We start from the raw sequence: 24707 nt of genomic DNA, 5'->3' as shown, positions 1-24707 counted from the left end.
GTCTACTGCCAGCTACTGTGTGAGGCTGTACTTGCACTGTGTTGAGCTAAATGCTAATGTCATCCTGCTAACGTGCTTATTATGACAATGCAAACACGCTGGTGTTTAGGTGTAATTTTCACACTTCATGTTAATTAATATTTGCTAACTAGTGTGTAATATGTTTGCCATGGCTTGTAGTGATGAACTTAGAGATAATTATCAGCGACTCTGCAGCTCCCTTTGGCTTTATGCAGCTTTGTAGTGAATTTCAGCTCATTGTTTGGCTGTCCGGGTGCAACTTAACTGTTTTGGTTCACTCTCACTGCTTTCACAGCTGTTTTCAGAGAAAAAGCTCTAAAAAAAAAAACAGCAAACAGACACAGTTAGGGACTAGCTGGTGAACATAAAGGAGCATTTAGCAGCTAAAGAGCCAGATATTTCCCTCAGGAGTTAGTAAAGAGAAAAAACAGAGCTAAAAGAGAGTGAATATTGGACTTAAATTAACCAGGTGGACAGAAACACGACTCCAAATGAATGATAATGTTGCTCTGTAACTGCTGGATGTGTAAACAAATGGCTGCTACTAAGCAACTGCAAAATAAGCAACTGTTTGCTAACAAGTTCAATATATCACCTTACAGGATGACGATATGTCAGTGCTGCTGTGTTCACAACTTGTTTCTGCTGCCCACAAGTTGCTAAAAAAAAATCATGAAACAAAAACGTCAGCCATATGAAGAGAAAAAGTCAGAAGATTACCAACTCATCACCAATTCATCCTCTGGTGAATGAATGTCTGTACAAAATTTCATGGCAATCCACCCAACATTCATTTCAGACTGACCATCATTGCCATCATGCTGCTAGCATGGCTAAAAATAAGTAACATAATATCAGACATATTTTGTTTAATTACATGGCTCTGGCTGCTGAGAATATGGTGAAGGGAGCAGGACCCATGGAGTGAAAATACTACAGACTCAGGACTGAATTTCAGCTTTTCTCCTAAATTTCTTGTTTGTTCTCTTTTGTCTGCTGACATCAGGGTCATCTGCACTGCTTGTGTGTGTTTTACACTATCTCCCAGTTAGCTTTGCTGCTGTTGTACAAAGCATTGGAGTCCTGCGGGGAGGGGCCTTCCTGCTCTCTCTAAATAACTAAATTAATTCTTGGCCTTCCTACTCTACCCTCGAAAAGAACAAAGAGTGAAAGTCAGCAGCGCTACAATAGCTTGATACAATCTAAAATGAAAGAGGCCATAGAAAGAGCTCAAACACAGCATCATGTGTCCGCTCTTGAAACTGACGTGTTGATCTCAACCCTGCCAAGATTCAAGTGTGTAACAACAAGCACCCTTTAGTGACAACACAGGACTGAATGGAAAACATACAACTGATTAAAATAGACACACAGATGTGCTGAGTTCTTGAAAAGGCCCGCCGTTCCTTCAGCGCAGCAGCTCAACCTCTTGTATCCTCATCTTCACACAGAAGCATCTCGAGTCTGATTTCTAACCTCTTCTCTTTCCAGGCCATAAGAGTCTCAATGGAAAACAGCTGCACAAGCAGTTTTTGAGTAACAAGTGAAGCAATTTTGTTGGGTTGTTCCCTGATATACTCATTGCATTCCAACATACTTGTTGTCCTCTGACCCTAAAATGACTCATGACTGTGTTGTAATTTGTTGCTGCCGGTAGAGACTCTCCCATTATCTACCAATTTTCAAGAGGAACCAATTTTACGCATAAAGATCAGCTTATTCTATACAACAAGCACTACTCAGTTTGTGAAACAACAAGTTGTGGTTTTATAGGAGGTTATGTGCATATGTTGCTTGGCAACTTCACAGTGATGATGAAACTTCAGGAAGTCACTGTTTTCCGGCCATGATATAGTCTAGATCATAAATATAAAACTGCAACTTGTTTTTCTCCTTTTGTTTTTGTACAGACGAACAAACAAACAAGATATAATGTATTAATTATTGGGCTTTAGAGGAGCTGGTTGGCAGATTTTATCCCCCCCTGCTTCCAGTTTTTATGCTAAGCTAAGCTATGTATGCTTGTTGTAGCTTCATATTTACTGAACAGACATGAGAATGGCATCGATTTTCTCATCTCACTCTTGGCAAGAAAGCGTATTTTGGGTTTGCAATTTTTAAAGTCTTCCTTAAAACAACAGTGAGGCGCACAAATGAACATTTAATTAAGTTTTTCTTGCTGTAATCATTAGTTTATACTGACCATTAGAAGAGTCCTTCATAATGCACTCAATGTAATGATGAGGGCCAAAATCCACAGTCATCATTCTGTGCAAAAATGTATTTAAATTTATTTAAAATATAGATATTCAGATAAATTAAGTAGATATCTTTCATGGTTACAGTCTTTTTAGTACCAAAGTCCCTCTTTTTGTTACTACTTCCACCACAGCTCAACAGGAAAACACTCAGAGGAAACACAAAGAGGGAATTTGATGTTAAAAAGACTGTAAATGTGGCAGATATCCACTTGATATAAATAACTCAGACTGCTGAAGCCTCATATAAGCTTCAGATTAACTTTAAATGCATTTTTGCACATAAATGATCGTGTGGACACACTGTGGATTTTGGCCTCCATCACTTACATTGAAAGCACATTTAAAGGGGATCTTTTAATGGCCAGTACGAACAAGAGGAACGATTACAGCGAGGAAAACCTCTTTTAGTGTTCTTTTGGGTACCTGTCTGTTGTTTTAAGACAGACTTGAAAAAATGTGAACCTGTCCTTTAAATCCTTCTTGTGGGTTATGAAAGTTTATCACTAAATCACTGGAATACCCCTTTGACTCATCTGTGACAGGGCTGAATACTGAAAACAGTCACTTAACTAACTCCTCTCTGCAGCTGAAATATAAACTCCCAACTTCTGGAACTTCTTCTTTTCTCATGTCAGTTTATGAGATAATCAGACATGTATGAAAATAAATATGACTGTCTGATGTTCATTCTGTCCATAAATACTGCAGATTGTTTCTACAGGGGTCCTTCAACCATGCAATGAATCATTTTAATGTTATTTGTCTGTGTTATCCATTACGGCCTCTGTTGTCCAGTACAAACATTGAATGCATGACAGGGCTAATGTTTCAAACTAATCTTTTATAATATCTCTCTGAGGAGCTCTTCTTTCTCAACCAAATTCTGGGCAACAACACAGTAAGTGAGTAAAAACATGGTGAGTAAAAATACTGGCATTTTGAAAAACATTGTGGGAACATAAACACAAATATTGATGTTAGTATCAGCCATAGTATTAGTATTACACTAAAATGGGCCCCTTTCATAGCAGTTTTGACTTGTCATAGTGGGAAAAGCACAGATGTTACTAATAACTTTTAAAATTTATGATGGCTCAGTTATATTCAAGTGTCCTGTTAAGTCATGACAGTCCAAAATATCCGCCCTGAAACTGAAACAGCTACATGGAATTACACCATTATTGATTTTATTATTTAATTATTTTTAAACTAGCGTGTTCCTCCTGTGACATGTAAAAATGTCTTGTCTTGGAAAATCTTCAGATGGGCCAATAAATCTTAAGATTACTCATGACTCAACACAAAACTCAAAAATTCATAAGAAAGAGAGAGACTCAAAAATACACTGGAAGCTGGTAGAGTTCAATGTGAATAGGTTTACTGTGCATATAAAAAAAAATACAGAGCAAACCGAGGCCATTTGTACCGGGATGCATGATGCAAAATCATTAAACCTCATATTATATACTTTTCATATCCCCTCCTATTGTAGAGCTTAGTTTCTTGTCTCCACCTCATTTTTAATTAAATTCAGCCATCTGGTCATTATTTCTGAGTTCATAAGTGATCTTGACGCTTTGGTGATAATACAAGTGTGACTTATCTTAGAAATTACTGCCTCAGCATCTTCCACTTTTTTCTCACAATAAAAATGGACCTGGCGACCTTTAATCATTTCACACAGAAAACCAAATTGCTATATCACAGATTAGCCTTCTTGCTAACTCCCTGGGAACTGTCTCTTATTGGTAAAATGCTATCTTTGCACTCTCACTGGCATATTCGTTTGGTCATGGAAAGGCAGTTTTCCACCACAGTCTTCTGTTAAAAATGCCTTCAAGGGTGTATGTTCATAACATTACTATTGGCATCAGTCCTCTGTTAGCTAGTAGCCTAAATGTGATATGAATAAAATTAAATAAGCATTAGCATATAAAACTGGTAAATCAAAAAAGAAATATTGTAGAATTAGTGATACAATAAGGATAGTATTGGCTTTGGCATAAATAGCTGTAGTATTAACGTTATTAAGCTATTAGCGCTATAAGTTAGCATTAGGAGGCTATTAATATGGTGAAGTGTAAAAAGGTTAACTTATACACACAACATATTTCCTCACTCACTTCTTATGGTATCTGGCCATGCAAATAGTTTCCATTTTATTTATAAAGCTTTTTGGATATTAATTACTGAATTTTCAACTGTAACCCTGAAATTTCTACCACCACTCCAACACCCCAACACACACCCCAACGGCTCAAACCTGTTCAAACTGGTTCAAACTTGTTACTTGTATAGAAAGTAACTAAGTACATTAACTCAAGTACTTACATTCAATTTTGAGGTACTTGTACTTCACTTGAGTATTTCCATTTGATGCTACTTTATACTTCCACTCTACTACATTTCAGAGGGACATATTGTACTTTCTATTCCACTATGTTTATTTGACACTTTAGTTACTTTTCAGATGAAGATTTGACACAATGGATAATATAACTAGCTTTTAAAATACAACACATTGTTAAAGATGAAACCAGTGGTTTCCAACCTTTTTGGCTTTTGACGTCTTATAAAAAGCAGTGTGTAGTCGGGGTCACATTTCAGACGTTTATGAGTTGTTAACAGCTGATTTTTTCCCTCTAAACTTCTCACATGGTTTCATTTCAATAAATGTTCAAATGATCCAATATTTCACCAAAAATCAAAGATTAGAGAAAAAGTCCAACCGAAAAAGATTTTTGTATCAGAACTTTGTTTTCTTCTTTCCTCTCCATTAATCATCTCACGACCCCTCAGATTTATCTGCTGACTCTTTGGAGGGGCCCAACCCCCTATGTTGGGAACCACTGGACTAAACTAGCTAACTGTATATAAAGTAGTTGAAACTAGCTCCACCTCCAGCAGCTACAACAGTAACATGCTGCTCTAACACTGATGCTTCAGTATTAATAATCTAATGATGTCATATACAATAATATATCATATATCATACTCATGTATGTTTACTCATGAAGGATCTTTCATGTAGGACTTTTACTTGTAATGGAGTATTTTTTACATTGCTGTGTTGGTACTTTTACTTAAGTAAAGGATCTGAATACTTCTTCCCCCACAGCTAAAATTAACAGTGAAATAGTTGATGTTAGTTCAACTTTCACAACTGTCACTTTTATTATTATTAGTGTTGGCAGAATAAATATAACTGCTAGTAATGGGATTAGTAATGTCAGTGTTAACATCATTATTAGAATTAGCATTAGTCTCAGTAAGCCCGCTAGTGTTAGCATGAGATTAGAGGCATTAGAAGCAGTATACAGTAGCTGTAACTGGTATTATGACGGTAAAACAGAGTTTGTAGGCTACACATCATATTAAGTGACATTACCAGCAGGCAGCTGACTCTGTGCTGCTCCCACATACCTTAGTGACCCTATAGATAGCGTGTCTTGTGGGACTGACTGAAGCTAGGTTTAGATATAATGATCTTTCTACTATAACATATGCTCCTAATGATCTTGTGAAGGCATTTCCATCAAGGGTCCAACTGGCTGCTGTCGTGTGAACCTGTATGTGTCAGTCAGGCTGACTCACAGTGAGCTCACTGTCTGATGTGTGAGATTATAACTCCCCCTGGTGACATTCTGAGTCATTTCATGTAACAAGATACCACACATTCCTAGATAACATTATAAGATGTGATGATGTTACAGGGAATGTGTTGGGTATATTCAGGCAGGTTGAAACCTGCTTATAATTACTAAGCAATTTGATTCATGAATCTGAAAAAGCATTTGAAGACGTATTTCCTGGAGAAGTAAAATCCTTAAAGGACAGGTTCACAAGTTTTCAAGTCTGTCTTAAAACAACAGTCAGGTGTCCAAATGAACATTAAAATATGTTTTTCTTACTGTAATTATTCCTCCTGTTCATACTGACCATTAGAAGATCCCTTCATAATGCACTTACAATGTAAGTGATGGGGGACAAAATCCACAGTCCTCCTTCTGTGCAAAAATGTATTTAAAAGTTTATCTGAAGCTAATATGAAGCTTCATCCAAATGAGTCAAATCAAGGAGATATCTTTCAACATTACAGTCTTTTTAGTACCAAAGTTCCTCTTTTTGTTACTATACTTCCACTGCAGCTCAATAGGAAAACACTGTCAGAGGAAACACAAAGAGGGAATTTGATGCTATAAAGACTGTAAATGTGGCAGATATCCACTTGATGTGGCTAACTCAGACTGCTGAAGCCTCACAAAAGCTTTACATCAACTTTTAAATACATTTTTACACATAAATAACTGTGTGGACACACTGTAGATTTTGACTCCCATCACTTACATTGCAAGCACATTTGAAGGGGATCTTTTAATAGCCAGTATGAACAGGAGGAACGATTACAGAGAGGAAAACCTCTTTAAGTGTCCATATGGACACCTGACTGTTGTTCTAAGACAGACTTGAAAAATTGTGAACCCGTCCTTTAACTGAAACTCACACTGATGACATTTTAGAAGGTCATTCAGCAGTTTAAGTTAGACTGACCTTGGTTTGTCTATTTATAGGTTGGGAAACTTTGCTGTACACATAATCAAATTAAAAAGGTTTTGGGTTTTTCAAAATTACATTGAGAGACAATGGAAAAAAACATAATTAGAAACATGTGACCAAACTTGACATTGCTTAGTTATTTCTAATGAGAATGGAAGCACCTATTATTTAAGAGAACAGCAACATATTTGTATATTGATGTCATTTCTTTAGTGATCTTTAGCCTTTTTTGTTTCTTTTTTACATTTTTCTTTTTTTCTTTTTAAATATCTGAATTATAACATCAGAGGAGTGCATCTAAATTAACTAAAAGTTTGTATATTTTTACTGTCAAAGTGTTAAAATGCACAAAAACCAAAATGGAGATACCTGTTTACTCTTTTTTGTGCTGAATATAAATAAATTAAATAAAATATAATTTGCCAACAATAAGGGAATGTATTCTCCATTTTGGTCAGAGGTTTGTTGTTGGAGCCACAACATTCACCTCTCTTGAACTCTCCATGTGTAACAATCTTTCCTGAGATGTGGCCAGAGAGAAAAGTAGGAGTTGGAACTGGAAAAGTCAATGTCAGGAAGAAATTATGGCTTCAGATTCCAGGAGTAAGTTCATCTTAAAAGATGTTCAAAGCTCTACACCAACGCCAAACTGCTATATCTATCCCTTACCATTAGGCTTTTTTTGGTCTCAAGCCTCTCAACATGCCCATTTATGGCTGTGTCGAACCATATAGACCCATAAAACTGTCAAGAAAACTTATAACGTTGCTTTAGGGTCTTTTTGTTAGGATGGTGAATTTTTTATTGCCTTTGCTGTTTTTGTGACTTTTGTCTGTCTTTCTCATTTCCGCACTCTTTTAGTGGAGAAAGTACACAAAGTAGAAAATAAGACCTGTGAAGTTGTACAGCAGGATGAGTGATAACTCAAACAGTTGCTGATTTAGGACTCTTGGAGGCGTCCTGGTCTTGACACCCCCCAGGTGGCACTGTTCTTCCAAAACAAACCCTGCTCTGTTTTAAGAGGATCTAACAAACTATTCCTCATACAAACCTTTCAAACGGCTTAAACAGTCACAGCCTGGTCACATCATCATTTCATGATGGTCAGCTGTACAGAACTGTCCTTTGTCTTAACTCTTTATCTTTGCACCAACCGCAGACTCCACATCTACTGAGATAAGATAAACTTCTGGCAACTACAAGATCGCTGAGGCCTTTTGTTAACAGCAGCCACTTTTAGCCATTTTTAGCCGTTTTCTCTGCTAATAAGTTATTTCATAAACAACTGCTACTTAACTGCTATACATTAATCTGACATTGCAAAAAAAAAAAAAACCCAAACTGAAATAATTGCTGCTATTTGGCTACACAGGATCCTAAATCCTGTTACCATTACTCAAAAAGTTTCCATCACATCCAGGAACTGAGCGGAGAAGTGTGTTCTTACTGCGGGATGGATGAAGTTTCTTCTAGTGAAATCTTAAAATAAAGACACTCTCAGGAAATAGAGGAAATCATTTACACCACAAAGATAAAGATACCAGCATATTTAAGAGAGATTTTAGAAAATATGTCTTCCTTCATAGCATCTTTTAACGTCTCTTAATAAAGTCTAGTCTGGATTCAACTTGTAATGTTGGTTTTTGCAACAAAAAGACATAAAAAAACAACAAATCCAAGTGGTTTCATGTATAATTTATATTGAAAACATGTTAAAAACATTTGTTTCCCTTTATAAAACCATACAGTTACCTGTGGTCATAATTACAACAGTGTCCTGGTAATCAAATTCCCCTGTCAATATGTAACTGGAGCGATGCATCTTAAGTGCGTTTTGGGATAGAATGATGCTGAGCTGCACTGATGCTCAGTTTGGCTGGTTGTCCATCTGTGAGCCCGACTGGTAAGACTGGATGTCCTCCCCGATGTACTCCGTCACTGTGGAGGGATGAAGAGGAGAAAATCACAATCCTGTTCATCAATCCATTTGATCTACATATTCCATCTCATGCTCCCAGGGCCGTTGGTGCAGTTTGTTCGGCTTTTGAATCACAAGAATCAGAGGCTTTACATACTTAATCTACCTGTATTTGTTGAGTCATAGCAACAGGAACTGCAGCATCTACATAACATGTCTCCTCCTACTCCTCCCTTGTCTACAGTTTGGTGCTGAGCAGGTAGTTTACAGCAGGTTTTTTAAAGCTTTTTCACTGAAAACTGCTGTCTGCTGCGACTGGAAATGAGGCTGATAAGAGCGGCGACCGCCAGAAAATGAAAACGATAAGCTGAAAGAAGCTATAAATCTCCACAGAGCTGAGGGGGGATGTGGGTTCAAACCTTAAGAGATATCCAGTCTAATGACCAATGTTTGCACGATGTACAAGTACAAATCATATTTTTTATCACTGGGAGGAACATTAAAATCAGAGTAAAGATTTCCAAATAGAATTCCAAGTTATCGAGCGGTAACCATGGCAATTATGTAGATATTGAGGCTTGTAAAACATTTTCTAATGGATCACAGTTGCGTCGATAGACAGATCTCTCAGGCAATCACTGGCACATGCTCGTCCCCCTTCAGCTCCATCCAGGCTTCAACCAATTGACCAAACTTTTTTTTTCACATCAATAACTGATGAAGATGGTGGAGAGAGTAAACCCAAATTACAGGCTTAAAACTGTAAAGTCCCAACTCTGACCACAATGACAAAGCGTCAAGTGTTGCTTTTCCTTTCTAATATATAGTAGTGAGTGTAGTCTAAAGCAGGAAACATAACCTAAATAAATTCACTTACTGATGTGATAAAGTTTTTATCACTTTTAATGTTTCATATATGACCTGATAAAATCTCTTAATGGAGCTTCTTAAACCATGGGATGTCTCAGAAATGATAATTAAATATATCAATAAGAAATAAAATTTGATATTCTAGCTTTGAAATGTGCCTTCATCACAGACAATGAAATGTCTTATCCATAACTTTGCACATAACCATTCATTCAACCATCATCCATCCACCAGTCTGTTTACAATCTCACCCATTCATCCACCTGCTTATCAATCTATCCATACAAACATACTGTACATAAAAACATAGAAAAAGTGACTTGAGTTTTTTGTGATTTATTTGTCTCTCTATGTCCTGCACATGTCTGTAATGCAGCCACTTAGTTAATCAACAGAAACTTACTGAAAGATTTTTACACATTTGTTGTTCAAATTGAAGAAACCAAAGAATCCCACACTCTGTCCATCACTTGAACTCACTTTAGTAACACAAAATTTCTGTCCTCAGACCTTCATCAGGAAAAATTCATGCAGACAAATAGCACCATGGGTAGAAAGATGAAGGTCTGAGGACTGACACGTTGTGTTATTAAAGAGTTCAAGGATTCTTTGGTTTTCTTTTCAAGTGAAGAGTTTTTGATCCTGCGCTGCTGTCACTAAGACCTTATGGTGTTATGGTGATCAATATGTGCAACTCACCTTCTTCAAATGTAATGTGGTGCATAGAAGCAGAGTTGGTAAACTCCAAGGGGCACTCCTGAATCTTGGCATCCCTCTCTCCCCCATGTCCCATCCCCAGCACCCTTCCCTGGGGGTCCCAGCCCTCGTAATGGGAGTAGGGTGCTGGACAGATGTCCTGATAGGGGCTCTGGTTGGAGGGAGGGGAGGGACACATCTCCTGAGGATAGGCAGAGTACTGTGGGTAAGGGGAGGTGGGGATCGGGGGAAGAGGGGAGGTGGAGATGGGACTGCCAGCTGGGAACGGGCTGAGAGAGGAGGAGTGGGAAGGAGAGGGTGAGGAGGACAGGTAGGGTGAGTCCAGCCACGGGGAAGGGGAGGGGGAGGGAGGCTGCGGGCCTCGGGGGTATAGAGGGGGAAGGAGCTCGGTGAAGCCCAGCTCCAGGTTCTCGAAGCTGGGGTGACGCTCGGACAGGGCTGCCCTGGACCCGCCGGGCTCCTCCACTGCAGCATCGGGTTTAGAGCAGTACTCCTCCTGGTAGCTGATGGTCTGACACGGAGGGGAGTAGGTGGAGGGGTAGGGGGGCAGGTGGAACCCCAGGCCTCTCTCGTCCACCATGGGGTCGCCTCTCACATGGAAACCCCTGTCCATTCTGGGTTGACCTCCCACAGGACACACGGTCCCGCCATCCAGGGGCAGCACCTGGGGCCGGGACAGCAGCGGGTCCTCCTCTTTGAACATAACTGCAGGAAGAATAAAAATGAGTGAGTCGGTGCAAATACCAAGCACCCTGTAAATAATAGTAATATCAATCAATAAGAAATTTCTACCACTCTACTTATTCTCTTATATCTCAAAAATGTATTTCAGATGTTTTCAAAAAAGCCACTGGATTCAAAAGCAGAGCATGTTGGAAACCTCCAACTTAACTTTAATGAAGATGAGGACCATTTACAGTATTTGTTGTTGTTGTTGTTTATAATCTCATTATTGAAGCTGATCATAAGAAATTTGAAACATCTTGAAACTTAATTAGTTAGAATACAATTTATGGCTGGAGAAATGAGCTCATAATATAGAAAACAAACTCCTTGGGTTGCTGCTCAGCTCCTCTTGACTAAAGACTTTCAGGAGATTGTTCAAATTGATATAGCTTTGCCAAGTGGCAAATGTTGAATTTATCTCTCTGGGGGGAAATAAACACAGTTAAACGATGTTATCTTCAAAGATTTACTATGTCAATATGATGCTTCCATTGAATCTTCCAGTGTCAGCGCTTGAGCAGTACAATGAGGTAGTTGGGGACTTCTTGTGGAATGGGAAGAAACCCTCGAATTAGTCTGAATACACTGTTCACCACTAGAGGGAGGGGTGGTCTGGCATTGCCAAATATGGAATTATACAATATTGCCTTTGAAATTGCTAAACTATGCAAACACTGGTCAGGGAGTGGTCCGCATCTGGGTTGGATGGAGATAGAGAGGTTGCTTACCTCCCCTTTTAGATTTATAGATGTTCTGTCTCAAAAACCATCACAGTCCCTTCCTGAAGGAGACATTAATCTATTACTTCAGCACTCACAGGATATTTAGAGCTGGTCTATAAAATGTTTGGTCAGTCTCAATATAGACAAGGTTACTCATCTATATGGGAAAACCCTGCGATAGGGAAGGAAACAGTATGTTGGAGGGCATGGCACATGAAGGGTTTAACCACAATTACTGATCTTTTTGGGGAAGAAGTACTACTCCTATCAAGGGCTAAAGGATTGATATAATCTAACTGATAAAGGGGACTTTTGGAAATACCTCCAATTAAGAAGCTGTGTACAGTCTATGGGTTTCAAAACAGAACAGGAGGAAAAGTTTCTAAAGCTTTCTGATATTGTAAAATTATCCTCTGTATTTTACACAATGGCAGCAAATGCTCTGTATGGTAAAAGTGAGAGTCTGAGGACAGAACGGAAAAGGGAACCGGACACTGAGCTTGAACAAGAAGTTTTGGGAGAATATTGTTCATAACATGAGTTGGTCAGTAAGAGATAGTAGGAGCAAATTTATACATTATAAATGAATTCATAGATATTATTGGACTCCAGTCAGACTTAAAAAGCTTGTTCTTATTCAAAGCAATGAATGCTGGAAATGTAAGAGCTCTACGGGCACCTTTCTACACCTCATGTGGGACTGTCTGCTGGTTTCCACATTTTGGACACAAGTGGTTGGACCAGTCTTTGCCGAGTTCACCACATCTTTGCCTTCTTAGAGACAAATCTTGTTCTGTCTGTGTTTGCGTGCTTTGTTACCTGAAGACTACCACCCGGAAAGTATGTTTTGTACTGTACTGACAAAAAAGAGGATATATTTGAAAAAAGGTGGATCAAGGTAACATAAAAGTTGAGTAATATCATGTATAAAAGCTTTCGATTAGTTTCTTCTCAGTGGGAGATTAGTTAGATTTGCTGCTTTTTTGTTTTATATAAATTGTGAATTGAATATTTGGGGTTTTTGACTGCTCACTGGACAAAAACAAGACATTTCAGACATCACCTCGGACTTGGGGAAATGTGATTGACATTTTTCAATATTTTCTGTCATTTTACAGATAAAACTATTAATCAATTCAAAAAATAATCAACAGATTAATCGAAGATGAAAATAATCTTTAGGTGCAGCTCTAATAGAAAGTAATAAAAAGTCATTTGATTGCTCCATTTTTGCATGTAAGTACAATTTGAGCCTTATTCAAATGATCTCAATTTACTATCTACTGTGTAGGCAAAGACAAAAGTATGTGCTGCATGTTCCAGTAACACTTAGTAAATATCACTAATTTTATGTATGTGCTAACAGAGTACTATTATATATAGAATATTATTTGGACCTAATCATTTTATTTGACAATGTTAAGTTATTTTACATGTTTATATTGTGATATTTAAGTCAATGAGCTAATTTATCAACTAACTGACTTTATGATTAATTTATGATTATAGACTTATGAAACGCTGCTTTCATCTCTGATGTTTCAGTGATTCAAATAGTGATTTAAGTGAAATGAAATGATAATTCTGTTTGATAATCAAACTAACTCACTGCAGCTACCCATACTGGAAATATTTAATATGTTTTGCATTTAAATCTCCACTACACTCCAAATATCAGCGATAGTACAGTAGAAAGAAAAATTCAACCACCTCCATTTAGAATCACACAAACCCACCATAAAACCACAGATACAGAAAGTCGGGATCAGACACTCACTGGGCAGATATTTGAAGCAGTGAGTGCTGCTCCTTTTTCTCTTCCCGTTGGAGACGTAAAGACTGACCGACACGGGCCGACTGACGGACATGTCGCTGTAGGCGGGGACCCTCACACACAGCAAACACTAGAAGGAAAAAGAGGATCATTCGGTTGCTTCAGTCGTATCTGCTGACTTAAAGGTCAGTTTGGATTTTGGGACATTCTTGGACAGCTCTCACACACACACACACACACACACACACACACACACACACACACACACAATTACCTCATTACTGTTGTCACGGTCGACATGAGCCTCCTCCTCCCACTGTAATTTACCGTCTAATATATAAGAACACAAGGTAGAATCAGGGACAAGCACACAAACAGTAATCAATCATGTAATTTGCTCCCACGAAGACAGAAGTGCAGCCAAAAGTTAAAGCTTTCAAAAACCAGCTCAAATCAGCCTCCACTGATAACTGACAGCATCCTTGGCTTGAAATGAGAAAAATGACAAAAGTTACTGGAGGCAGGTGTGAGATTTTTAAATGAACTTCTGCGTTTAAACCATAAATATAAAGACGTGAGAACCTTTTTCCACCTCAACCAGAATAAAAAAAACGACAGATCTGTAAACTTTTCATCCTGTTCACGTCTCTCAAACCAAGACTGTGAAAATGTTAAATCATTTTATGCCGACAAATCTATCAAAATTTGATCTAAAATTTTAAAATGTATCTTTTATTTCTTTTATTTAAATTGTATCTGCTCTATATGAGCTTATTTCTTATTTGCATTTTCCTTTTTTATATATACATAAACTTATTTATTTTAATTTGCACTTGCACATTCATTTCTTTTATGTATGAGCTCAGTGCTGCCAGATAGATGTGCTCTAATGTTCTTGTACATCATACAGGCGGCTTACATGGGTTTCTGATTTTAATCTAGAATCATTTTGTGCTTTAATGCTTGAAAGAAATAAAATTATTATTATTATTATTATTATTATTATTATTATTATTATTATTATTATTATTATTATTATAAAAATCTTGTGTATTCAGTATGCTGAAAACTCCTAACTATCTAGGTGAGACACTTTAACAACATGACGTTTAGACATTTCTTATATACAGACATCATCTAATCCACTTCATTATACATCAAACCTCTTTAAAATCTGTCACTGACACAGTTGGTCGTAGTATACGTTACTTGCTTATTTATATTAACTCGCTTGTGTACTTAAGTCCCTGTTTTTTCTCCGAACGACTGTGTGAAAACTCCCTGACTAACACACTAATAACTGAGTGATTTGCATCCATTTGAATTGTTCATTCTTACACTGAGATACTGAGCTCAAACACTGAGTATAAACTCTAAATGGAACAGCTTGAATTGTTGTGCAATGTGTTTTCAAACTCGCTGATCATATCTGAATTCTGTCTGTGTTTGTATAGCAAAAAAAAAAAAAAAGATTTACTCCAGTGTTGTTTGAAAGCCAAATTTGTACACCCACTCTTCATCTCAGTTCTGACTTTGACCTTTACTGCGTAATCAGATACTTATCAATCAAAACATTAGAGACAAAAGATCAGAAACAACATCGGAGAGGACTGCGTCTCCTCTGTGGACATTTACCTGTCCCTCTCTCCATGAAAAGGACTCTGGAGATCGGCAGGAAGTTGGTGCCACTCAGCAGGAGCTCCTCTCCTCCCTCCACAGAACAGGAAGTGAGGCTGACAGATTCGATGACGGGCAGCTCCTGTGCCGAACGCTGAGCTGAGGCAGGGAGGGAGTCACATTCAAGATGACCTTCAGTGTAACTAAATTTGTTCCTAATTTTAAAACCAGTGAGAGTTGAATTTGAGCACGTCCAACTTTAGCACGCTGCAAATCTTTTACATGCTGCTTTGTTAAGTTTTATGCGTATCTGAATTCTCCTCGCAATTTAGTGTCTGTAAAACATCTGATCGACCACTCACAGCATTCGATGGGCAGGGAGGCAACCTGCAGAGCCAGGACCCGGCTAGGAGGCGCAACAGGGGGCGCTAGAGGGAGATGGGTACGAAAGACCAAACGGACACGAGTGTTTTTCCTCCCAACGTCTGTTTCTCCTTTCCTCAGCTCGATATCTGAGTTCCTCAGCTTCAGAATCCCGGCGCAGTCGATGCTACAACACAGGATTTTTTTTTTTTTTAACCTTAAATGTATTCAAGAGGGTTTGATCAACACATTTCTGCTTCCCATTCACTTCAACTTGCATTTTCAGTATCTGCTGAGTGTTGTTTCTTCACATTCTTTAACATTATATTCCTTATTGGCCCAATAAAAGTGTACCGTAGACTTCAACCAACCTTGTAACGGTAGTAAAAGGCTGAATTACACACACAAATAAAATGCTTTTGTCCTGTGGCCCTGTAGAGGAAATGTTTCCTCTGCTTCTCTTCTACTCACAGTGCAGTCATGTTGTTCTCAGGGTTGAGGGGGATGTCCAGAAGTTTGGTTCCCGCCTGGACGCTCTCATGACTGGCGGTGCCCACCATCTTCCCCGTCACCCTGAGAGGGGGAAAAATCTGTGATAGACTGGCAATCTGTCCAAGGTGAACACTGCCTCTCAAAAAGTGCTAGAGCTAGGATAGGCTCCAGCAACCAGAAAGTCTAGTCAGGATAAACATGTATAATCAATAATAATTTTGATAACTTATTAATCATTTAAGTCATTTTTCAAGCAGAAATTGCCAACGTTTGAGGGTTACAGCTACTATAATGTAGAGCTGCAACTAACAATCATTTTCGATTATATAAATATAACAATTAATCTGCAGATTATGTTCTTGATTAATCGTTTTGTCTGTAACATGTCAGAAAATTACTTTAAATTGTCTTTAAAATGTCTTGTTTTGTCCAATCAATAATCAAAAGATATTCAGTTCACTATCATGTATGACACAGAAAGAAAGAATCTGTAAACTGCAACCAGCAGGTTTTGTCATAAGAAAATGACTATAACGATTATTCGATTATCAAAATAGTTGCTGATTAACATAATGTTGATCGACTAACTGATTGATCAACTGTTTTGTTGCTTTCCTCTGTTATATATCATTGCAAAGTGAACAGCTTTAGTTTCTGAGCTTTCAGAACTTGTGACTGTGCAAAAGTTTTTGGCATTTTAGATGTTTAGATTCTTAACCATTATGTAAAACCATCAGGGAGGCGTCTATTTGGTCCTAAATTTATTCTGCAGCATGACAACGACTCCAAACATACAACCAGAGTCATAAAGAATTATCTTCAGTAACAAGAAGAACAAGGAGTTGTGCCACGGATTGTTTGGTCCCCACAGAGCCCCGATCTCAACATCATCATGAGTCAGTCTGGGATTACATGAAGAGACAGAAGCAACTGAGGCGCCGAAATCCACAGAAGAACTGTGGCAACTTCATCAAGATGCAGGAACAACCGACCCGCCAAGTCGCTGAAAAACTGTGTGCAGGTGTAACGAGGAGAACTGCTGCTTTTTTAAAGGCAAAGCTGCTCACAAAAAAATATTGATTTGATTTAGGTTTTTTATGTTTACTGAATTCTGTATGAAGTTAATTGATAGATAAAAACTATTCATGGCTATTTGAAAGCATCCTCACTTTACTTTTAGTGCCTAAAACCTTTGCACAGAACTGTAAATTATATTGAAAAAATGTTATTTTTATTTCAATTATATTCTATTTGCTGCTTCGATTACACTTAGTGTGCAAACACTGAAAATAATATCCATACCTCCAACCATGACAAGAACAAATACATGCGATTTAGTGAGGAAATTGTCAAAATTACTAAAATACTTCAGAATATACTGCTGATGTCAAGATACAAGGAGCTGAGCCACAGATTAGCATAAAGTAAATCATACAGTTGCTACATGTCTTCTACTGTATCTGGAAGTTAAATGAATGGACTTCTGTTACTCTAAAGTGCACTAAAACATTAAATGTTTTAAATTACATTAAAGTACATTAAGCTGATGCTCACGTACAGAACAGTCTAGGTGCAGTAAATCTCCTCGACCGACACAAGAAGCAGCTGGTTGTAAGTTATGCAACAGCGAGAGCAGAACAGTGATCAGATGATGTGTCTGATGTTGTGTGCCTTGAATATTAACACACGACAGAGAGATGCTCGGTAGTAAGTTTACTTTTAAATATAAATACAGTGTAGTACCTGTGTATCTGATAGAAAGGATGTGGCCTGATGGATCGATCATCAGCTGTTCCAACGAAAACCTGAAGGGAGAGCGGCTTCCTCTCTGTGTATCCACACAGCTGCACAGAGAGACGCAGTGTGAGGGACGAAATCAAACTGTGATGAGGCCAACAGCAGTGAGACGCAACGTGTGTCCAAAGACTTTGTTCCAGTATTATGAAAACACAACATTCAAACTAAATGTCCACCTCAGTTTGATTAGAAATTACATTTTATATAAAAATAGCAGAGATCTATCAATTCGTGCCGCATTTCTAAACAAAATCTTTGTTGTAACAAACTGTTCTGACAAATCTTTACTGTTTGTTTTCACCTTAACAACAGGATGTCCTGTCGGTGCAGCCTTGACGGCTCCTCGGCTCCCCTCGGTCTCATAGTGCGCTCTGTGGTGTGGACGGGGCTGCACCTCGATACGCAGCTCGTACTGGTCAAACTGGGACGGCAGCGGCCAGTCAAGTGGCGGCAGGGCATTTGACCTGAAAGTGTATTGGATCAATAGAAGGTTATACTTGCAGTTAAGGCTGGGCAATGTATTGATATTATATTGATATCGTGATATGAGACTAAATATCGTCTTAGATTTTGGATATTGTCATATTGTGATATTGCGTAAATGTTGTCTTTTCCTGGTATTAAAGGCTGCATTAAATAATATTTTTATCAATATTTTGTGAAAGCATCAATAGTCATCTCTACAATATTGTTGCAATATCGATATCGAGATATTTGGTCAAAAATATGTTGATATTTGATTTTGTCCATATCGGCCAGCCCTACTTGCATTGAACATGTTCATAACACTGAGCAACAGATGCAGATAAATAACTGTTTTGTGGGTCAAATAATGACATTTACTGTATGTATAATTTACACATGCAAACATGACAAGTGTAAAACAGACTCAATAAACAACTTTTTTGATTAGTCCTAAAGGTGATTAAAATGTTCCTGTTTCTTTTGACTTGGTGTGAATCTGCACGAGTGTTTATTAATACTGTTAAAATTGTACATTTAATTTGTGAATATGACTCAGACTCTGTTCACAGTGCTGACTGTTAGTGTAAAAACATGTGTACTGTGGTAATACTACTTTAAAGAGTAGACTGTTTGTTACCATAAAACTACATATTTGTTTTTTAATGTTTGTCTGTGGGATTTCTTTTTTCATAATTAAACACAAGATACAAGAACTCGTAATGATATGGATTATTTTTTTGAAAGTCAGCAAACAGTATTTAGCTAATAATGTTATCAAAGGTTTATTTATGTTCTTAAAGTCAAGTTGGGAGGCATATACAGTATTTGACTGCAGGTAGCATCACCCAGTATTTTGATACAGTACTAGGAAGTGAGCTTGAAAACTTCTGAGTTAGTGCCCGCTCACAGCAAAATGTATTTGTGCTTCTTTACATAATATTGTGAATTCAAACATCAATGTCTTATCTTAAAGTAGAAAGTGCTGGAAGCTTAGACATGTAGACAAACGCTCTATTGACATTTGGCAAAGCAGGATGGTACGCGTTTGGATGATGCAACAGTTAATACAACAGTTTTCTAATTTTGGACTCTGCTTCTGTCTGTTCTCTCAAATATCTGCACTGTCAAGTTGTTTAGCAGTTGGTCAGCGTCCCATATTCAAGTGTCAAATGTACCAAAGTAAAACTCTACACATAAACACTGCACAGGTTTACTTCACCTCAGTGTGTCGTTGCAATTCTCCAGAAATTAATGGATTTCAGTCTTAAATTTTACTGTTATAAATGATGCTGTGACTGAGCTCTTCCTCTTCCATCACTTTAAGGACAGAATAGTAGTAAAAACCAGATGACAAAAATGGATATTCTATATTTAAAGAGTAATTTCACCCATACTTACTTATCTCTAGTGGAATCTAGGCTTTGATTTTACCTCCATTGGTTTTGACAACCCGTCTCTGAGATTTCCTTCACCATCTTAATGAAGGTGAATGGGATTGCATTTTATGGGGCTCAATAACTAAATGGCAACTGAAAATTGCCATTTAAAAGTTGAATAGATAAGAAGACATGGGGACCAGTTTTTGCATAAACTGATAAACTAACTTTTACTGCCATCCTGGACTGACAAACTCTCAGACTATGTTCAATATTCCTGCCTAATTTATTGAAATGATTTGTTTTGTGTTTTATTGTTGTGTACCCCACATACAGTATGTGTACACATAGTATATAGATGTTTACTTTTTTATATATGCTGTGTAATTACACAACCAACACAACCAAATCTGTTTGTTTTGTTTGTTTGTTTTCTTTTTGATACGGGTATTCTGTTTCTTTTTATCTCTGATCTTCAGTTTTGTAATTACTTAGAGTCTCGGTTGAAGCTTGGTATACTACTTGACTGTTATCTGTTGGGAAAAGCAATAAATAAAGTTTTGAAAGAAAAAGAAAATCAATAGAAAATTCAATAACAACATCAGAAGAGTAGTGGTAACTATTTCTGGAGAGAACGCTGCTACTGAATTTTTAAAATGTAATGGGGTTTTTTGTTTTGTTTTGTTTTTTCTTTGGTAATTTCAGTGAACCCATTACTGATAGCGAGCTTCAGGCTGTGATTTTTGTTGGATATTATCATATATGTGGTGGCGTGTGTCCTTGCCTGAACAGAGGACTGTGGGCGCTGGCTCGGGTCCTGCCCCAGGCCAGAGCAGGGGGCACAGAGAGGTAATCCATTCCCAGCGAGGGGGGCTCTCTCCTGGTCTGCTGGGTCTCTGGCAGCGGGCAGGGGGAGCTGTGGCCTGGAGCCTGCTCCTGATCCACCTCCCTTGGAGACAACTGGGAGACAAAAAGTTGTCTGTATCACTGCAGTGCAATAAAAATTATATATATATAAAAATATGTCATATTTCAGTCATCTTTCATATCATAAAACCACAAAAGCATCTTCACCTGCTCCAATGACGTCTTCCTGGTTTTCTGAGGGATGCTGAGCTCACAGCTGCTGGGCAGAGCTTGTAACTGAGGGGAGGAGTCTCCGCCCTCGAGGTTGCACCCCTGCAGTTCGTCTGAGTAACTGCCCCTCCGTGAAGTACAGGGCGAGGCCAGGGGGGAGTTTCTGCGCTTCTTACCCCCGGGCGAAGTAGGCCTCGAGGACGGCGAGAGCCCAAAATTGATTGCAGCCTCGTTGAGCTCCTCCTCCTCCACCAACAGGGAGTCACAGCTGGAGGCCGGGCTGAGCCAGCCGCGGGAGGACGGGCTGGAGGCGGGGCTCGGGCTGAGGGAGCCGGGGCATCTGTCGCGATAGGTAAAGGGGTCCAGCAGGGGGAGGTAGAGGCGCTCACGGTCCCACCCACCTCCGCCCCCCATTTCCCAGTAACTGGAGATGGTGTTTGCTGGGTCATCTTCAGGTGAGATGGTGGTTATCTGAATGCTCGGACACTCGACCACACGAGACTCTGAAACCTGGAGGGAAGAAAAGAGTGAGATGCTTCATTTTCTAAGCTTCGGCTTAGTGTTCATATGTCACTTAATCAATCAGTTTATCAAGGAAAAGGTTTTTAGTTTATAGCTTTTCAAAGGTGAAGATTTTTTTCTCTTATATCATTGTAAATAAAGAGTACATTTAGAGCTTTTCACTGCTGATCACTGTCAGACAAAACAAGCAGAGACATCATCTTGGGCTCTGAGAAGCTGTGATTAACTGATCAACTAAAGAAAATAATTATTGGTTGTAGTTAATATTCTGCGGTCCGAGCAAAAGTTTAAAAAAACATTATGGATTTTTGGACAGGATTTCTACATTTCAGGCAGCCATGCATTTCACTTGAAACTCACTTAATATACTTTAGAAAATCTATCACAGTGAGCATTTAGCCGCATGCCTTTCTATTTTGTCAGTATAATGATGTGGTCAAGCAGCTGTGACTGTTAGCGCTTGTATGAAACAGACTTTTATTTGAGTGAGCAAATGAACAGCAACCATCTAACAAATTTCCCAATGTCCACGGTTGATTATTTTTAGTCTTCCGAGGTTTATTTTACCACATAACCTGGGAATTTAATGCTTTTCAGCAGCTGACTCTAGTAGCTATATACACAAACACAAACCTAACCCTAACCCATCGCCTTGTGACAATAACGTGACACTGTAATGGATTATCTGTCTCAATCGAGTCCCTGCACATTGATTTTTATTTTGATCTGGTATGAACTGAAACCATGGACTGTCTGAAAGGTAGGAAATATATCCAGAGCCCTTTAGTAGGCTTTCTGTTTCTGTTTAAAGTAATGTGCATCTGAGTAGATATAGCTTAATGCTAAAATATTCATTCATGAGCATGGCCCCTACTCCAGTGTTGAATAACTGGAATAACTCTTAATACAAGCTTGCTGATAAAAGAGAGATCATACGGAGAAAATCAACAAGCCACACAGATTTGTGGCTGATGTAATTTGTAGTTGTAATAAAAGTGGAAAATGTGTGTAGTGTTTTTTGTATTTAGTTTGTTGTTCAATCAAGCAGGTCTTGTAAACAAGCTGACTCACCTGTACAGAGCGTGCCGGCAGGCTCTCGTAGGTCCCACTGAACTCTCTGCTTGGGGCCCTTCGTGGAGGCGGGGAATGCATCCCAGCCCTCTGATTGGCTGAGGGTGGCGGGCTGGGGATGCTGATTGAGTGGCCCACATGAGTGGCAGCCAGGTGGTTGTCTGTAACTGATAGAAAAATATGATCGGAATGAATGTGATAAAACATGATATTGGCAACAAATACGTATATATGAGACTGTTTTCATAAATAACTAGAACTCTAGAAGAGTACCTGGACTGGACTACACCTGCTGTATCTAAATCCATCACCAAGTTTGTGTGTAAAGTCCTTTGTAAGTTCTTAGTAACTAATAACTAGTTTCAAACTAGTAATTTACTAAATCAGGTTGCACCACTAAAGCTTAAGAAATGTCTCTAAACACTTAAATAATGTGTAAATTGGTTGCCAGGAAACATCTGTAGCACTGTCCAATAAGAAGCGGCCAACTATGTAAACAGGAAGTCACTGTTAGCATCACAAACTATAACATAGCTTCCAAAAATAACAGCTTTAGGGACAGCTTTCCCTGTTGAGCTGCGGTGGAAGTATAGTAACAAAAAGAGGGACTTTAGCACTAAAAAGACTGTAACAGATAGATATCTACTTGATTTGACTACTTTGGACGACTGAAGCCTCATATTAGCTTTAGATAGACTTTTACATGCATTTTTGCACAAAATATTGTCCCCAATAACTTACATTGAAAGCACATAGCCAGTATGAACAGGAAGAATGATTACAGCAAGGAAAACCTCTTTCTTTGTTCATATGGGCACCCAAAAAATTGTGAACCTATCCTTTAATATTCCTCCCTCCTTTTTCATACTGAAACTGCATGATGACAGCTAGCTTTTAAAACCTGCTCTCCTTGCACAGTTGGCATGAGAAAGACTCATTAGATGTCAATCAAAATATTGTAAACACAATTTGTGGTAAGTAAAGATCCATTTTTTTTTATTATCAACATGTCTACATCATTCACTACACATCAATTTTCCTTGATTTACTGAGCTGAAATTATTGCCATATGGGAAACTTGTGTTGGAAGTGCTCTCCTGGAAGTTCACAGTTAGTGTCTTTAAAAACAAGTGCTGCATTTATGTCACTTTCATTTAACGAAACTGTTTTTGGAAATATGCTTATTCGCCTTCTTGCCGAGAGTTAGATGAGAAGATTGATATCACTCTCATGTCTGTGCAGTGAATATGAAGCTACAGCCAGCAGCCAATTGGCTTAGCTTAGCATGAAGGTTGAAAACAGGGAAACAGCTAGCCAGCTCTATCCAAATGCAACAAAATCCACATATCAGCACCTTTAAAGCTCATTAAAATTGAGATGTTATTTATTGTTTGTTTAATCTGTACAAAAACTGAAGTATAAAAAGGACAATTTGTGGTTTTACAGAGGGTTATGTGCCAAACTATTTCTTGGCCCGGTGCAGTGACTCTCTTGCCAAGCAACCAGTGGAGATTCCAGGTAGGTTTTGTACGTTCTGTCTGACTCTTCAAACACTTTGATTTGATGAAGATGTGACTTGGATCAAAATATTGTCTGTTTGAATACATTTTGTAGCTTGGAGTCAGTGTGCCAGCACTCCTTTTTTCATTGATGCTAACCTCCTGATAGAACCAGGCTAGCAGTTTCCCCCTGTTTCTAGTCTTTATGCTAAGCTAAGTGAAGCTAACCGGCTGCTGGCTGTAGCTTCATATTAAACATACACACGAGCTATATCTGTCAAGCTAATTTAAGCTAATATTTCTCAAAATGTCAAATTCCTTATATTTTTTATTATTTATTAGTCTTAGTATTCATACTGATATTTATTTCACCTTAAAAGGATGAATATGTATTTATAGCAAGACCATTCTTTGTTTATTATATTTAAACCTGCAGTGTGGAACTTTTGTCTCCCCCTTCTGGCAGGGAAAGTAATTACATAAACCCTGTCAAGGTCATCGCCGCAGACCCCTGACACTGTTTACATCCCCACCCTGGCAACGTGACGCAGTTGGGGCGCACTGAGGACAGTCTGCCCTGGTTGACAGTCACAAACCAATCATTGCTGGTTGACGTAAAAAGCATTATTACTGGTGCACCAGCGTGGGAAAGTCGCCACAGACACCAGATTTAAAAACTTGCGTATACTGTGAAATACAGAGAGATTTACCTGGCAGTGATCAGCTTAATCAGCACTGTGTGAACTCATTTGGCAAGGGCTTGAATGTAACAGACGTTAATTTATATGTAAAAGTCCTGCACTCCAGCTTTAAATGATAAGCTCCTAAAATCTGCTCAGAAATACTAAATGTGATAATATAC

General features: G+C 38.4%; 2 protein-coding genes across 2 annotated transcripts in view; one reads left to right on the top strand and one right to left on the bottom strand.

Moving 5' to 3' along the window:
- Positions 1-8518: 8518 nt before the first annotated feature.
- The window catches only part of nfatc4 (nuclear factor of activated T cells 4), a 21386-nt gene continuing 5197 nt past the window's right edge, over positions 8519-24707 (bottom strand). The window contains exons 2-13 of the mRNA XM_042429580.1: positions 22347-22513; positions 20751-21263; positions 20461-20636; positions 18137-18299; positions 17782-17882; positions 16018-16119; positions 15546-15733; positions 15202-15342; positions 13841-13896; positions 13570-13696; positions 10327-11049; positions 8519-8777 (exon numbers count right to left, since the gene is read on the bottom strand). Coding sequence (XP_042285514.1) covers positions 8707-8777; positions 10327-11049; positions 13570-13696; positions 13841-13896; positions 15202-15342; positions 15546-15733; positions 16018-16119; positions 17782-17882; positions 18137-18299; positions 20461-20636; positions 20751-21263; positions 22347-22513 — 2528 coding nt within the window. The 3' untranslated portion in view covers positions 8519-8706. The remainder of the gene's footprint in view (positions 8778-10326; positions 11050-13569; positions 13697-13840; positions 13897-15201; positions 15343-15545; positions 15734-16017; positions 16120-17781; positions 17883-18136; positions 18300-20460; positions 20637-20750; positions 21264-22346; positions 22514-24707) is intronic.
- ltb4r2b (leukotriene B4 receptor 2b) overlaps positions 23233-24707 on the top strand; it is an 18901-nt gene continuing 17426 nt past the window's right edge. Inside the window, exons 1-2 of the mRNA XM_042429581.1 lie at positions 23233-23320; positions 23793-23864. The gene's annotated coding sequence lies outside the window, so the exon portion shown is untranslated. The remainder of the gene's footprint in view (positions 23321-23792; positions 23865-24707) is intronic.

This window comes from Thunnus maccoyii, chromosome 12, assembly GCF_910596095.1.
Source record: "Thunnus maccoyii chromosome 12, fThuMac1.1, whole genome shotgun sequence".
Lineage (NCBI taxonomy): Eukaryota > Metazoa > Chordata > Actinopteri > Scombriformes > Scombridae > Thunnus > Thunnus maccoyii.
Note: the sequence above shows the minus strand (reverse complement) of the source record. Positions and strands in the feature narration are given on the sequence as shown.